At 53.1% G+C, this 16,743-nt stretch overlaps 1 protein-coding gene across 3 annotated transcripts in view; it reads right to left on the minus strand.

Annotated features, from left to right (window-relative positions):
* Positions 1–8,364: 8,364 nt before the first annotated feature.
* The window catches only part of ARFGAP3 (ADP ribosylation factor GTPase activating protein 3), a 63,139-nt gene continuing 54,760 nt past the window's right edge, over positions 8,365–16,743 (minus strand). For 2 of the 3 annotated variants that reach the window (XM_034948335.3, XM_034948336.2), the window contains 2 exons: positions 10,873–10,994; positions 8,365–9,438 (listed from right to left, as the gene is read on the minus strand). In XM_034948335.3, the coding sequence (XP_034804226.1) occupies positions 9,421–9,438; positions 10,873–10,994 (140 nt within the window). In that variant the 3' untranslated portion in view covers positions 8,365–9,420. Of the gene's footprint in view, positions 10,995–16,743 lie in introns of all 3 variants that reach the window. The other variant, XM_063603353.1, reaches the window with a different exon arrangement.

The following is a 16,743-nucleotide window of genomic DNA, read 5'->3' on the forward strand; positions in this document are numbered from 1 at the left end:
GCAAGGTTCCTGGAAAGGAGGGGCTGGAAGAGAAAGGGGAGGATGATGGAGGATTCGGAGCTTCACAGGTAGCACCTGGGGGCTGTGGCGGCCCTCCCGACCCCACACACACTGGCCTTTCCCACGGCACCCAGGCAGTGCACCCACAGTTCAGACCGATCTCAGCCCCCTCGGGCTTCCCTCTTCTCTGGTCACCCTGTCTTCCAACCCACTGGCTCAGGGCTACCCCTCACCGTGGAGAGCCCCACGCAACAGCCACCAGGCCTCATAGAGAAAACACTGCTTGAACCGGGAGGGTGAAGCTAAAAGGGGTCAGAAAGCCCAAGACCCTCTGAAGGGACCCTGGGGGAAGCAGGGAGGGCAGGCAGCCGGATGCCAGTGGCCATAGACTTGTAAGTCTAAGTGGGGAGTCTTAGCTGGTCGGGGTGGGGTGCGCTGCAGGTGAGGCTGGGGTCTTCCTGCTGGGAAAAGCAGAAGAGCAAGAGTCAGTGGCCGGGGAAGTTGGCGGGCTCGCTGGGCAGAGCTCAGCCGGGCCAGCAGGCACCGTGGTCCCCTTGGCTGAATAGCATAGGCAGCTCCTAGGAGCAACAGGCCAAGGTGCGTGAGCTGCCGGCTGGCTAGGGTCCTTCTGCTGGGGCCAGGGACACTGCCTTCAGTCACACGCTAGCAGGTATGTCAGTACCAGGAGGGAGGCAAGACCTCATTTCTATAAAAAAGATAAAACCTGGCACGGTGGCTCACATCTGTAATCCCAGCACTTTGGGAGGTTGAGGCAGGTGGATCACAGTGTCAGGAGTTTGAGATGAGCCTGGCCAACATGGTGAAACCCCATCTCTACTAAAAATAGAAAAATTAGCCGGGCATGGTGGCGGGCACCTGTAATCCCAGCTATTTGGGAGGCTGAGGTAGGAGAATTGCTTGAACCTGGGAGGCGGAGGTTGCAATGAGCCGAGATCACGCCATTGCACTCCAGCCTGGGCAAAAAGAGCAAAACTCTGTCTCAAAAAAAATAAAAAATAAAAGAAGATAAATTAGCCCGGTGTAGCGGTGCACACCTGTGGTTCCAACTACTTAGGGAGGCTGAGGCAGGAGGATCGCTTGAGCCCAGGAGGTTGAGGCCGCAGTGGGCCATGATTGCTCCACTGCACTCCAGCCTGGGCAAGAGCAAGACCATGCCTCAAAAACAAAAACAAACAAAGAAAAAGAGACAAGGAGGAGGGAGATTACATCTTGATTTTCCCTACACTTTAATTGAAATTCAGCATTTCCTTCCATGGTGAATGTTGCTGGGAACAAACCTCATTAGTGTTAGCAGCACCTGTTACCTTGTTACCAATAGAAATCAGATATTTTCATGTTACATTGCAGCTGTTGCAGACATCTTGAGATATCACTTTTGCTCATTATTACCTCAAAATTATAGTAATTAGACCCAACTATGGATCTTACTTAATGTGCCAGTAAAGCATATCATGTAGTATCACAAATATTTTCATAAACTCTACAAGATTTATATACATTGCTCTCTGTGTTTTATTTTGTGCACTTAAAATAAAAATCTGAGGCCAGGCCAGGTGCAGTGACTCACGCCTGTAATCCCAGCACTTTGGGAAGCCGAGATGGGTGGATCACAAGGTCAAGAGATCGAGACCATTCTGGCCAAGATGGTGAAACCCTGTCTCTACTAAAAATACAAAAATTAGCCTGGCGTGGCAGTGCGCACCTGTAATCCCAGATATTCAGGAGGCTGAGGCAGGAGAATCACTTGAACCTGGGAGGTGGAGGTTGCAGTGAGGCAAGATTGTGCCACTGCACTCCAGCCTGGGTGACAGCGAGACTCTGTCTCAAAAAAAAATCTGAGGCCTGATTACAGGCACAGTGGCTCATGCCTGTAATCCCAGCACTTTGGGAGGCTGAGGTGGGCGGATTGCCTGAGCTCAGGAGTTCAAGACCAGCCTGGCCAACCATCTCTACTAAAATACAAAAAATTTGCCAGGTGTGGTGGCATGCATCTGTAATCCCAACTACTCAGGAGGCTGAGACAGGAGAATCACTTGATCCCAGGAGGCGGAGGTTGCAGTGAGCCGAGATCGCCCCATTGCATTCCAGCCTGGGTGATAAGAGCGAGATTCTGTCTCAAAGAAAATAAAAAGAATCCCAGCTCCTCTACTTGTTGGCCCTATGACTTCACTGTGTCTGTTTCTCCATCTATAAAAATAGAAGGGAGAAAAGGTACCTACCCGGGCCGGGCACGGTGGCTCACGCCTGTAATCCCAGCACTTTGGGAGGCCGAGGCAGGCGGATCACAAGGTCAGTAGATCGATACCATCCTGGCTAACACGGTGAAACCCTGTCTCTACCAAAAATACAAAATATTAGCCGGGCATGGTGGTGGGCGCCTGTAGTCCCAGCTACTCGGGAGGCTGAGGCAGGAGAATGGCGTGAATCTGGGAGGTGGAGCTTGCAATGAGCTGAGATCGGGCCACTGCACTCCAGCCTGGGCAACACAGCGAGACTCCATCTCAAAAAAAAAAAAAAAAAAGAAAAGAAAAAAACCAACCAATCAAAAAACAAAAGGTACCTACCCGGTAGGTTTCGGTAATTCTAGAGTTAATCTGTGTGGTGTGGTGGCCAGGAGGCTCAGTGCACATTCAGTAAACATCAGCGGCCATCATGATTCACCCACAGCTCCAAGTCATCCCCGCGACTGGGAAGTCCTCAGAACTCAGAGTCCCTGTCCCTGGCAAAATTTCCCTGTCCTAGGTTCTCCTCTGTCAAGAGACTGCTTTTCCTATAGCGCAAATAGATGGTCATGGATTATTCCACAAATGACTCTCTACTGAAGGTGTTCAGCCTGGCTTGCCCTTTCAGGAAGCAGGTTGAGGTTTCTCCAGAAAGTTGCCCAGAAGTAGTGTCTCTCCAGCTGTTGCAACGACAGCTGGCTGAACGTGCCCTAACCCAGTCCTGACTCTTGCTTCTTTTGAGCCTGTGCAGCAGCCGTGTTCATTACCAAGTGCTGCCGGCAGAGCCTGGTGGTGGAACGCCAAAGTGTGTGTTTCAGTAAATGCTCGTCACGTGCCTGCGTTAGTCTATGCACGCTACATTTTCGTAGCCCTCAGTTATTTCATTAATAGGCCTGAACTAGTTCTATAATATTGGGGAGTGAAGAATGAATGATCCTATTTCTTTTTTCTCAGTTTGTCTATCTCATTTTTCACTGTATCCTGTGCCTAGAATAGTGCTTGGCACGGGTAGATGCTTAGTAGGTATATTTTATTTTATTTTTATTTTTGAGACAGAGTCTTGCTCTGTCATCCAGGCTGAAGTGCAGTGGCATGATCTCGGCTCACTGCAACCTCCGCCTCCTGGGTTCAAGCGATTCTCCTCCCTCAGCCTCTTGGGTAAGTGGGACTACAGGCGCCCACCACCACGCCTGGCTAATTTTTGTAGAGAGAGTTTTGCCATGTTGGCCAGGCTGAGCTGGAGCAATGCTCCTCTCACCTCATGGAGCCTCCACCTACCACAGCTGTCAGTTTCCCCTAATCCTAGGAACCCCCGCCCCAAGGGAAGCAGGACAGACAGTGCCCGTGTCCCACTCTGCTCATTTTCAGATGAGGAAACAGTCACCAAGGTCCCGTGCAAACTCGCCGCCCACCCAACAGCCCACGTCACTTGCCTTGCTCCAGCTTCCCGCTCGCCAGCTGGTGTTCCTGGCAGCCAGCAGGTCCGCGGGGGCCCTGTCTCAGCCAGGCTGGGGGCCAGGGGCTGGGCCTCAGCAACTCTGCTGCTGCTGTTGGGGTTGTCCCAAGCTAGCATCGTGGACAGAAGCCCAGAGCTCAGGGGCACCTCAGGGCTGAGGGGCTCAGGCTGGCCCTTGGGTCTCGGGCTCAGGGCAGTCACCCAGGGTGTGTGCCTGCAGCCAATCAGGGTTGTGGGGAGGAAGGTCCCCGGCACTGCCACAGTCTGCAGGTCCCATGAGCCTGGTCCTGGGGTTGGGAAGGAGGGAGTCTCTGGCTCCAGGAGGCTGTCCCGGCCCTTAATCTCCGGCAGAGTGCCTACGGGAGGAGGGGGAGGAGCCGCCCCCACAGTGGGCCACAGCTAACTGTCCACAGGCCCCAGGCCGCCATCCTGAGCTGGCTCCCAGGCTACAGTCCTTCCTATCCACAGCTCCACCATGTCAGGACCAGGACAGGAGTGGGTGCTGTCGACAGGGAACAAAGGGGGCAGCGTGGGGCTGAGTCTCTGGGGCAGGTGGGGTGCTCTGTGACCCACGGGTTCCTCATTGTCCTTGGAAACCTCATTGGTCCTGTCCCACCATGGAGGGGGCAGCTGGTTCTGGCTGTCCTAGTCGACTAGGAAGTCATTTTGGCTCCCAGGGGTGGCAGGCGTCTGCGTGCCATCAATAGAAACCCTGGGCCAGGGCAGGCTGGAGAGCTCAAGGTTTGGAGCCTCTATGGGGGTGTCTTCCTCATGCAGGAAATTGACCAGAGTGTTCCCAGGGGTCTGCTCTGAAGGTGGGGGTGGGGAGTGGCTGGCCTGGCTGGGCCAAGGGCTAGTGGGCCAGGGTCTCAGTACCCCCTCCTCCTTGGCTGCAGGAGGCCCTGTGGCAGGCATGGGGCTGCCGGTGGAGGGTGCAGCAGGACGGCTGTGCAGTGGGGGCGTCCGATCCCCTGTCCCTGCCAGGTCTAGGTCAGGCCCCTCTAAGGGCCCATAGCACAGATCCTCGTGGAGATGAATGAAATTGTAGTCGTAGTGGAAGTCATCTACAAACACGCACCCCAGCAGGCCCAGCTCTGGGGCCTCCTCCTCAATGGCATTGCCATGCTGGCTGGCGCAGGTGAAGGGCTTGGGGCCAGGAAGCGTGAGATGAAGTCAGCCTCGCTGAAGAGCTCGTGGCTGAGGAGCCGCTGCCTGAGCCTTCAGGGCCCAGTGTGTCCAGGATTCACCAACAGGGTGGCAGAGAGCAGGTGACTGTGCTGGCTGGCTGCTGGGCCTTGTCACAGGGACACTGGTGTCATCGGTGCAGAGGACACTTCGGTGCTGAGTGCCCTCCCTGCATGTCACTGAGCACTGCAGGGAAGCCAGGGGAGGGGCTCAGGCTGGGAGGCAGGCTGCCAGGGGACGCTGGGGCAAGGCTGGGTAACCTGTCCACTGCCCGATGTCAGAGTGGCAGAGACCCCAGCCAGCCCTCTTTGGCCGTGCCCAGCTCAAGGCCATGGCTGTGGCCACAGCTTGCCAGGGGCTTCCTGATCCCTGAGGCTCTGGAGTCAGGGTCTGGACCCTGGAATCCCCCAGGCTCCCTCCCACCCGTGGTACCAGGCAATAAGGGCTCCCGGAAGGCCGTCTACCTCCCTGCAGCCCAAGACCAAGGGGGGAGCTGGAGGCAGGCCCCTTCCCATCCCGAGACCAGTTCCCCGCAGCCCAGGTGGACAGACGGGGCACATGGTGGTTGCAAGGGGTTCCAGCAGGGGACTGGGGATGGTGTTCACAGGCGGGCGGCTCCAGGGGCCTCTGCTCATCCAGCCCCACACTGGGATGCAGAGCACTGCCCAGCGGGAGAGGCCTCCAGGCCCCTGCCCACCACCATGCGAGGGCACACTGGTGGCATCAGCGTGGTGTCAGATGGGTGGCATCGGCAGGCTGACCAGCAGGGAGGGCCAGTAGGGGCTCCCAGACCCTCAGGGTTTGGGCAGAGCCGGGACTGAGGCCAGCGGACGATTCTCCAGAGCTCCTAGCCCAGGTCGGTGTCCCGCCCCCAAAGCCTGGTTACACGGCTCAGCCCCTCCACTCCCACAACCCTCCCCTCAGGGGAACTGAGGGTGACCAGAGGCCTATTTCCACATCCAGGGACCCAAAGAGGAGGAGCACAGGTGTCCGGGCTGTCCCAGGCTGGGGTGAGCGGCAACCCGGGGCTGGGGCTTCAGCCTTAGGAAGAGAGTGAAAGTCCGGCTCCCTCTGCTCCTCCCCTGGGCCTCAGGGAACCCAGATGTAGGGGCCTGTGGCAGACCCAGGACACCTAGGGGTGGGGAGTTGGTGGGGGTGTGGTCAGGGTGGGTTCACCCAGCAGGGCGGGACTCCTCACCACCCCCTCTGGCCGCCATCCCTGGGCCAGGGTGTCACAGTGCTCCTCGTCCAGCAGCTCTGCCTGCCACTCCGAGCAGTACACACTCTGCCTCTGCACACCTAGGGGCCATGGGGATCCATTTGGGCCTGGCACCCAGATGCCCACCACCCAAGACCCAAAGACACCCTTTCTGCCAGAACCCTCCCAGAACAGCGCCTCACTGCCTGTGTCAGGAGAAAGGCAGGCCTCCACCACCACCTCCTCGCTGTCCTCCTGGCCCTCACCCCCTTCCTCTCCAATGTAGCCTCCCCTCTGACTGCCCCTGGAGGGTGGCAGAGTGTGGCAGTTTAGTGGGTTGGGTGCCCAGACCCTCTGCTTCCTGACTGAGGGGCCTTGGGTGGCTCATTTGGCCTCTCTGAACCTCAGTGTCCTCCTCTGTGAAGTGGGAGCGACAATCCTGCCTGCCTCTAAGCGCTGGTGTGAGGACTGTGTGTGCTCTTACATGTGCAGGCTCAGCCTGTGCCCCACACATCCTCAGAGCTCAGCAAGTGCCAGCTGCTGCTGGCCTGCAAACCCAACCATGGCGTCAAGGCTGTCCTACCGTCCACACCCTTCCCAGCAGGCTCAGGAAAAGCCTGGACGAGAAAATGCATCAAGGGGCAGCCCCCGCTCCCTGCCCCTGGCACCAGTCTCGCCACTGCTCCTGTCCTTCGCTCCCTCTGCCACCGCCCACCCCGGGGCCTCTGCATGGCCACACTCCTCACCTCGGACACTCACTTCCGTACTGCCCGTCCAGGCCCAGCCGCAGGACCCCCTCTGCTGGTGGCTCTGCCTTCTCTGCTCCCCTCCGGTTCTCTGTTCCCCTAGTAGTCCTGAAGTAAGTTGTCCCTCCCCCAAGCTGCCAGTCCCACTCCCGTCCCCCTCTTTCCTCACCAACAGATTCTGATTTTGTTCAAGGCAGCAATGGGACCTGCTGAAAACACACCCCGTTGCCACTCCCTTGCAACTAGGGGGGCCTGGGACGCAGTTCTGGCTGGGGAGAAAAAGGCACAAGTCCCTCGCTGGGAGTCAGCCCTTTCTCCTCTCCTTGTTCTTGCCCAGAGGCCTGGAAGGGAGGATGCCATCTGTGACAAGCAGGAGGGGAGGGCTGGTGTGGCAAGGACAGTGCGGTTGAGGGCAAGTCAGCTCCAGTCCCGCCAGCTTGGATGGTACACCTGGGACTTCCTACCTGCGACAATAACCCGTCTGCTCCGGCCCCCACAGGGACCAGTCTCTGCATACACTCTTCAGTGGTCCGCCTGTGAAGCCAATTTGCTGAAAGACGACTCCCAAAATGTCTGGTGCTTCCAACGTATCTGTCAGTCTTCACCTCTATTTAAAGACACCGGTAGTAGATGAAATGGGTTTCCTAGCTCTCTGGAAGGTATCTGCCGAGTTCTCCAGTTTCCATTTTGCCATCTTAATAGCATTTTAAGGAATGCTCAAATGTCTCTATCTATCTCAGATTCCTGATTCTGGGACCCTGAGGACACTGAGTGTCAAAGATGGGAGGACTGAGGGGAAAAGGGGAGGACTAAGAGACGGGGTAGGGGAGATCGAGAGGCAGGTGGGGAGACTGAGGGGCGGGGGGAGACCGAGGGGGCAGTGGGGAGGGGCTGGGGGGAGACTGAGGGGCAGGGGGGAGACCGAGGGGAAGGGGAGGGGCAGTCGGGAGGGGCATGGAAGGCACATGACAGGCACCTTCAGCTAAGGCTCTGGGAGTGGGGAGTCAATCCCCTCCCTTCCTTTTTTTTTTTTTTTTGAGACAGGATCTTGCTCTGTCATCCAGGCTGCAGTGCAGTGTCCAGGTCATAGCTCATTGCAGCCTTGACCTCCTGGGCTCAAGGGATCCTCCTGCTGCAGCTTCCCGAGTAGCTGGAATTACAGGCACATGCCACTGCACCCGGCTGAATTTTTTCTTTTTTGGTAGAGGCGGGGTCTTGCTGTGTTGTCCAGGCTGGTTTCAAACTCCTGGGCTCAGGCAGTCCTCCCGCCCCAGCCTCCTAAGGCGCTAGGATTACAGGTGTGAGCCGCCTCACCTGGCCCAACATCCCCATTTTCAACCGGGACACCCCGCCTTGCTCCTGTGCTACAAACAACATCCCAAATTCATCACAACTGCACAGCAGGCCCCGCACGCACGCTAAATCCACGTCCACCTACAGTCACCACAATTCAAACGTTCATCAATGTCACACCAAAAACCCCGACTTACAATGACTTATTATGAAAGCTTTCAGGGAAAAATGTAGGCAATGCCATCTGCTGCAAGTGTTTATTCTATTTAGAAGTCTACAAATTTGAGCTTTTAAGAAAGATTCACAAAATATTCATTCAAAACCACATTTTTGGCTTATCAAATTTCAAATATATTTTACTGTGCTGAACAATATATTCTAATGCTGTCTAAAACACAGCTAAATTATTTTTCTTTATTCGTTTATACACATTCGGTAATTTCTGAAAAGCAAGATTTAAAAATATTAACAAAACTACCCAATTACAATGACTGTTCTCCCATACACGCAACTATTTTCTGTAGCTGTATCTTCTTACCTCATTCCACTTTAACTCTGTATACCGTATTGATTTGTGATGAGATGATTTATTATGAGAACTCTTAGGGAGTTGTCATCTTCCATTTCTCATCAATTCAAACAGCAACACCTTTCACAAGATAACATTAATTCCCTTGGCAGGGCAGAAGCTTAAGTTTGTTAAAAGCACTCACTGAAAAACATTTTTAAATTTATAGGTCATATAAAATAATTTACAAAGAGATAGATGACTTCAAATATTATTTGGCAGTCACCTTACTATGTAGAAACATAAACGAAGCAATCTGCCACATGAGACACCAGTCACTTTTGGTCTTTTGAAGGAAGTGTGTGTGGTGAGTGTTGTTTCTGCAGGCCCATCCAGCATCCGCTGATTCTGGCAGCCCTGAGCCCATGTGTCACATGGAGACCTCTCCTCTTCCCCCACATGAAGCCTCCTGGTTCAGGAGCAGGAGGAGCCGAGGTCTCCCGGCCCTCAGTGTTGAAACCAAAGGTTCCAAGAAAATAAAGCAAGGATATACACAGAGACGCCAAAAGGAGGGTGTGACAGGAAGGAACGCGAAACAGAAATCACAGGAAAGCTCCTACATCAGAACTCAGAATTTCTCAAAAGAAATATTAAAAATCAGAAACATATACCATATGAAAAAGTAGCAAAACAATCTGCAAAACTATCTGGACTTCACTGCCGCCTGAGATGTGGTTACTTGTTCATTTAAAGAGGAATTTCTCCAGGAAATACACATCACGACTTCAGTATTAAGAACCGTAGCGATCCTGAAGAGAGAACCAAAATGGAAGTTCACGACCATTCAGCAGCGATCCCTGACTCCCGCGCCCTGAATATTCAGCATCACCAAAATTGACACTGCAGCCCGTGTCAGGCATGTGACATGGACACTGCACCCCGAGGGTGTGCTCATCTGGAAGCAGCCATTGCTGCAGCTTCAAGGCTGAGGGTAGGTGTGGGCTTCAGAACCCAACAGGATTCACATCCTGCCTCTGGCATCCACGGCCACAGTCCTGGGATCAGGAGGCAGGAAGCAAAGTGGGCGGGAGGATGCTCAGTGGGCCAGAGGCTACTTGCTGAGCCCTCTGGGAAGCAAGTGGGAAACGGAAGACAAAGGAACACATTTGTTGTTTGAAGCCCTGAAATTTTGGTTCAGCTGGTCATCTTGCAGAAGTGACCTAACCTTCTGTGCCTCAATTCCTTCACCTGTAAAATGGGGATATAAAAGGGAGCCATCTCTAAAATGGGGATGACCATCTATAAAATAGGGATGTTACCTATTTGGACACTGATGTGGGCTTAGCTGACCTAAGGGACATGAAAGAGCTCTATGCATTTTAACTTCAGTGCCACATGAAAGGGAAGACTGTGCTATTCACAGCATGAAAACGGCTACATCCAGAGTCCTGGGGCTGAGGGAACTCTCCGGAATGGGAGGCACCTCCACGCCCTCCTTGAACTGCAGCTAGAGCAGCATCTGCCTGGGGACCAGGAATCTCCTTTGGAGGCACCAGAGTCCACACGGTTTCAGTCCTACTTCCTTTAGCAGCGTTTTACATTAATACAATCCTTCTTCAATAGCCTGACGTAAACAAGAAGGTGCAAAGAAACGAGCCACTCATATCGTCAGAGATGGCCTCGACTCTCATGCGCAAGTATGCACCATCCTTGGCTTATGTTTTCACTCAATAGAATGTGGTTTTAGGAAAACTTTTCATTACAAGGAAATGCTCCTAGCATCACAGAGAAAAAGCAAGATATAAAACCCTCTATACAATATAATCCCTTTTTAACTTTAAAAAGATAGATATGTATATCTTTTGAATCTACGTATAGAAAAATATCCTTAGAAATCTACAGCTAAAAATATACCAAAATATTAACACAGGTTATCCCTGTCATGTGGCATTACAGATAATTTCAGTTTTCTTCTTAATACTTCTCTGTTCCAATCTAGGAAAAAAAATGGACAATGGTCATGACAATTCCTCTAATAATTCCCCTAGAGTCATCCATTAGAAAATATTAAATATAAAATTATAATTTCTGGTTTTCATAATGTTCTGGGTTATAGTGTAGCAAACATATCGATCCAATAATATATAATTGAATTTTCCAGCAGTTGAAGATTGAAGCAGGTCTCATTTTCAAACTGCTGAACCTACCGTCATAGCCAGTGAGCACTGCCCCATTCCACTGACCTGAATTGAAGTCACGACTCCATTAGCAAAGACGGAGAGTTTTCCAGCAACCGACCTCACTCCCTGCTTGAACTGCGCCATGTCGGGGGCGTTGGGCAGCACGCTGGACAGGCTGTAGTTCCCTGCACACACACAGCAGACACTGTCTCATCACTGCCCTGGCCACAGCTGCGGCAAACCCAGTACCCAGAGTGCTCAACGGCTCCAGAGAACCCGGATCTCTCCCCTCCTGCTGCCTCACAAGGGGCCCAGCAGTGGGATGGAGACTCGGGCTGAAGTGGCAGCCCTGCCATGATCCACATGAGAGAATCCACACAACAGAAAATGTAGTATGGGGGACTTAACACCACTATGAGTTCAAATCCTGGCACTGTCACTTCTAGGCTGTGTGCCTCTAGAGAAGTTCCTTGCTCTCTCTGGGCCCATTTCCTCAAGGTGCTTAACATAGCCTTGGCAGGTAAGTACCCAGCAAAAGGCAGATGGGCCAACACGGATGGCCTGTTTCTCATCACCTCCTCCCTCTTTTGGTAACAGTACTCCTCCCTTCCTCCAGGAACCACCTCTCCCTTCCACCCTGTCCACAGGCATGGGCACATGACCCAGGCCTGACCAATCAGAGCCTTCCCTGGGATTCATGTATCCTCAAATGAGAGGAGCCATTTGCTTGCTCTGGGGTTATTGGCAGGGACAAAGCAAAGCAGCAGCCATCTGTGACTACGACTGCCCCTCCCACTCGCTTGGGGTATGGAGGAAGCTTGTTACCTCCCCCAAGGAGGTGAGCCAAATAGATGCATCACTGATGCTGTCTGACTGTGACTTAGAAGCCAAGCTCCACTGCCAGTCTTCCCAGGTACAGAAGTTCACACTTCCACCCTCTTTGCTAGGGCCGGTGTTAGTGGCCCTAAGTTTTGTTAGTTGTTAGTTTTGTTAAGTGTTAGTTGCTTAAGTTTTGGTTGCCCTGATGTAAACATCACCATAATTGCTACCAATCTGGGTGAAGTTCATCAGGGTTATCACACATCAAGGAGGTCTGACCACACTCCTAGAGCTGACAATCAGGGGTTCATAAACTTCTGTGTCACAATTGTAATAAGACGCTGGAGGGGCTCAGTGAGCTCAACGCAAACCCTGCAGGTCCTCAGGAGCAGCCACGCCCAGCTACTCCCTAAGCCCCACATGACACCACCTGCTCCTTACAAAACAGAAACCCACCAGACGCAGTGGCTCACGCCTGTAATCCCAGCACTCTGGGAGGCTGAGGTGGGAGGATCACTTGAGGTCAGGAGTTCAAGACCAGCCTGGCCAACATGGTGAAACCCCATCTCTACTAAAAATACAAAAAATTAGCTGGGCATGGTGGCACACACCTGTAACCCTAGCTACTTGGGAGGCTGAGGCAGGAGAATCACTTGAACCTGGGAGGTAGAGGTTGCAGTGAGCCAAGACTGTGTCACCCCACTCCAGCCTGGGTGACAGAGCGAGACCCCATCTCAAAAACAAAAACAAAACAGAAAGCCTTGGTCAAGTCCCTCTCTGAGAATAAAACAGAACTGACAAGTTACCCTGCAACGTGTCCCTTGGAAGAGACACTGCATTTGCCCCCAGCACTGTTCCCATGCCCACCACAGATGCAGGTCCTCCCATCTCCACCTCCAGCTGACTGTCTAAAATCTTGTAGGCCTTCACCAATGACAGAGTGTAATTCCAACACAGTGATGGGACTGGGGTGCTGTGTCTCCTCTGAGGGCTGCCTGGGCAGGCTGGAGGGGCCAGGTGGCCATGGTCAAAGACAGCCCTAGTGTGCTCAGGTTACACAATGAGCTCCAGGAAATGACAGTTCCAGCCACCTGCTCAGGAAGAGCGTCCTTGACCCAGGGAATCTCTCCTCCCTATCTTTTCCCAGAACACCCACAGTGTGTACTGAGGACACCGCCACAGACCTGCTTTTCCACAGCTCACCACCTACTGGGGAAAGCAGACAATTAACTGATAACATCACTAAAGTGTGACCTGTGTCATCTGGAGGGGACACAGAGCAAACTCAGGTAGACAGCTGGGAGGTGGCTGCAGGGGTCCAGGGGCATGGGGCGGTGCCTGAGCATGAGGAGGCGGCAGTGGGGATCAGGAGGGAACGGGCTGAGCGTACTCAGGAGGCAGGTGTCAAGAGGCACACTGACTGACTGGCCTAGGCAGGCTGAGAGGCAGGCGGATTAAGGATGTTTCCCAGGTTTCTGCTTGAGCAGCCAGGAAGAAGACAGCCGCTCCCCTCTCTGAGACAGAGGGGTCACTGAGCTACACAGTGGTCTGTGGTTGGGACAAATGCCCTGGATGGGTCAGGACAGGCCAGGTGACCCTGAGCTAACAACCACCCACAACTGATGTTTGCTGTGCCCAGTGCAGGTGGGCAGGGGGTTCTGTGCATCACAGTCACTTGCGGTCCAAGCCCATGGGGCCACCTCTTAATTCCAGCTTCCTTGCCTACTATGACAGGGAAAGAAACATGGCAACATGCACACAGCCCTTAAGGCTTGTGCTGGAGGCGGAACACATCGCCCCTGCAGCCTGGCACTGGCCATGGGACATGGGAGGTAGGGGGAGGCGTGTTCCAGCCTATGTTGGCCGGTGGGCAGGCTCAGCAAGCTCCTGGGGTCATTCATCACCCCTCCACCCATTCATCCTCAAACACCTGCAGAGGGCTTCCTCTGCCAGGCTGTCAGGCGCCAAGGGCACAGAAATGAGAACTGACAGTCCACTGGGGGAGACGGTCTTCGCATGGTCTTGCCCTCAGTGTAAGGCACAAGAGTGGTGCAGGGGGGCCTAACCAGGCCCCCAGGGTAAATACGGGTTGGGAGGCTGTCTGGGGGAATGGGGAAGAAGAGCATTCTGGGCTGGGGGCTCCACAGGCTCAACACAGCTGGAGTGAGCCACAACAGTGAATCATGAGAAATGAGGCTGGAAAGGCCAGTGGGAACCATGGTCCTGGAGGTGGGCATTGGGTGGGGAGCTGTGCTTCAAGCTGAGGGCAGGATTTTCAGCACAGATGACTGTGTTCTGAAAGATCCCTGTGGGAAGAGTGAGGAGAGGGGTGAGCAGCAGCCAAGACTGGAGGCAGGAGGACCAAGCAGCGGGTTGTGGCCACGTTTCAGGTCTGGAGTCACCCAGGAGAGATTCTGATCATATGGGTCTATGGTGTGACGAGGGAGGTGGAAGGTTCCAGGACAACTCCCAGGCTCCTCAAAATAACAATTTTTTTTTTTTTTTTTGAGACAGAGTCTCGCTGTGTCACCCAGACTGGAATGTAGTGGCGCGATCTTAGCTCACTGCAAGCTCCGCCTCCCAGGTTCACGCTATTCTCCTGCCTCAGCCTCTCCGAGTAGCTGGGACTACAGGTGCCCGCCACCACGCCCAGATAATTTTTTTTTTTTTTGTATTTTTTAGTAGAGATGGGGTTTCACCGTGTTAGCCAGGATGGTCTCAATCTCCTGACCTTGTGATCCACCCGCCTCAGCCTCCCAAAGTGCTGGGATTACAGGCGAGACCCACCGCGCCTGGCCCAAAATAAGAATTTTTTTTTTTTTTTGAGATGGAGTCTTGCTCTGTTGCCCAGGCTGGAGTGCAGTGGTGCGATCTCGGCTCACTGCAAGCTCCGCCTCCCAGGTTCACACCATTCTCCTGCCTCAGCCTCCCGAGTTGCTGGGACTACAGGCGCCCACCACCACGCCTGGCTAATTTTTTGTATTTTTAGTAGAGATGGGGTTTCACCATGTTAGCCAGGATGGTCTCGATCTCCTGACCCGTGATCTGCCCGCCTCGGCCTCCCAAAGTGCTGGGATTACAGGCGTGAGCCACCACACCTGGCCCAAAATAAGAATTTTTAATAGAATACCATGTATTAATTTCTCTGCTTCATGCAGACAAATGAAGAGAAAAAGTATTTCCAAGATTATAAGAACAAGTTTGGGCATTGTTTGTTTGAGACAGGGACTCCCTCTGTTGCCCAGGCTGGAGTACAGTGGTGTGATCACAGCTGACTGCAGCCTCAATCTTTTGGGTTCAAGTGATCCTCCTGCCTTAGCCTCCGAGTAATTGGAACTATAGGCATTAGCCATCGCACCTAGCTAATTTTTTTATTTTTTAAATTTTTTGTAGAGATGGGGGTCCCACTATGTTGTCCAGGCTGGTCTGGAACTCCTGGGGCCACTGCACAGCTATACTGTCTGACAAGCACACATGGCAATAACCAAACTAGACTGCCTGATGCAGACTGAGGGCAGTGCTTTCGAGGTCACACTCCTAGACCCTGGGCCGGAGCAAAGAGAAAAGGAGACAGTGGTTAAGGGACCTCACAAACAACCTACCACTTGACCCCACAATGCACACAAGGAAGGGGTGCAGGTGTCTGCACTCCCATGCAGACGTGCTCTCATTCAAACAATCAGAATTGGCTTTCTGGGAGGAAACATGCTGAGGGGGCAGCTGGGTTTTAAGCTTTTTGTTGTATCCTGGCTCTCACACAGCTGCCTCCACTCTGTCATCTGGTGTCTGAGTGCCTCACGCCTGCCTGAGGCAGTGCCCAGCTGATGGCAGTCCCCCAGCTCCAATGACCCTGTCCCATGGGTGTGACCACAGGGACTGTTGCTGTGCCAGGTCAGGTTGGCTGCAGGCACTTACATGCGCTTCCCACTCAATCCTTCAGCTACAGTGAAAGAGAGTGCCCGTAAGAACGGCCGCAGGGCTCCTGGGCTAGAAACACCCCCAGAAAGCAGCTTACCTCACCAGAAGCATTTCACATTTGGAAATTAAGATAAGGAACACAGAACTGATTGTTTCCTTCCTTCCTTCCTTCCCTCCCTCCTTCCTCTTTTTTTTTTTTTTTTTTTTTTTGATACAAGGCCTGGCTCTATCGCCCAGGCTGGAGTGCAGTGGCACGATCTCAGATCACTGTAACCTCTGCCTCCTGGGCTCAGGTCATCCTCCCACCTTAGCCTCCAGAGTAGCTGGGACTACAGGTGTGCACCACCATGCCTGGCTAATTTTTGTATTTTTTGTAGAGACACGGTTTTGCCATGTTGCCCAGGCTGGTCTGGAACTCCTGAGCTCAAGCGATACGTCTTCCTCAGCCTCCCAAAGTGCTGGATTATAGGGGTGAGCCACCAAGCAGAATAGTTTCTTTTTTCTTTTCTTTTTTTTGAAACAGAATCTCATTCTATTGCCCAGGCTGGAGTGTAGTGGTGCGATCTCAGCCACTGCAACTTCCCCCTCCCAGGTTCAAGCAATTCTTGTGCCTCAGCCGCCTGAGTGGTTGGGATTACAGACGCCCACCACCACACCCGGCTAATTTTTTTTTTTTTTTTTTTTTTGAGATGGAGTCTCGCTCTGTCTCCAGGCTGGAGTGCAGCGGCGTGATCTCGGCACACTGCAACTCCCGCCTCCCAGGTTCAAGCGATACTCCTGCCTCAGCCTCCGGAGTAGCTGGGACTACAGGCACATGCCACCATGCCCAGCTAGTTTTTGTATTTTTAGTAGAGATGGGGCTTCACCATGTTGGCCAGGCTGGTCTCGATCTCTTGACCTCGTGATCCACCCGCCTCGGCCTCCCAAAGTACTGGGATTACAGGCGTGAGCCACTGTGACTGGCCTAATTTTTGTATTTTTAGAAGGGATGGGGTTTCACCATGTTAGCCAGGCTGCTCTTGAACTCTCGATCTCAGGTGATCTGCCTACCTCGGCCTCCCAAAGTGTTGGGATTACAGGTGTGAGTCACCGTGCCTTCCCCAGAACAAGTTTTAAGAACTTGTTTTCTTAAAACAAGCTTTTACTTCAATAGGAAAGTATTAAAGACAAAATAAAAGAAAAAAAATTTATAAAATA

This window comes from Pan paniscus, chromosome 23 (genome assembly GCF_029289425.2).
Source record: "Pan paniscus chromosome 23, NHGRI_mPanPan1-v2.0_pri, whole genome shotgun sequence".
NCBI lineage: Eukaryota > Metazoa > Chordata > Mammalia > Primates > Hominidae > Pan > Pan paniscus.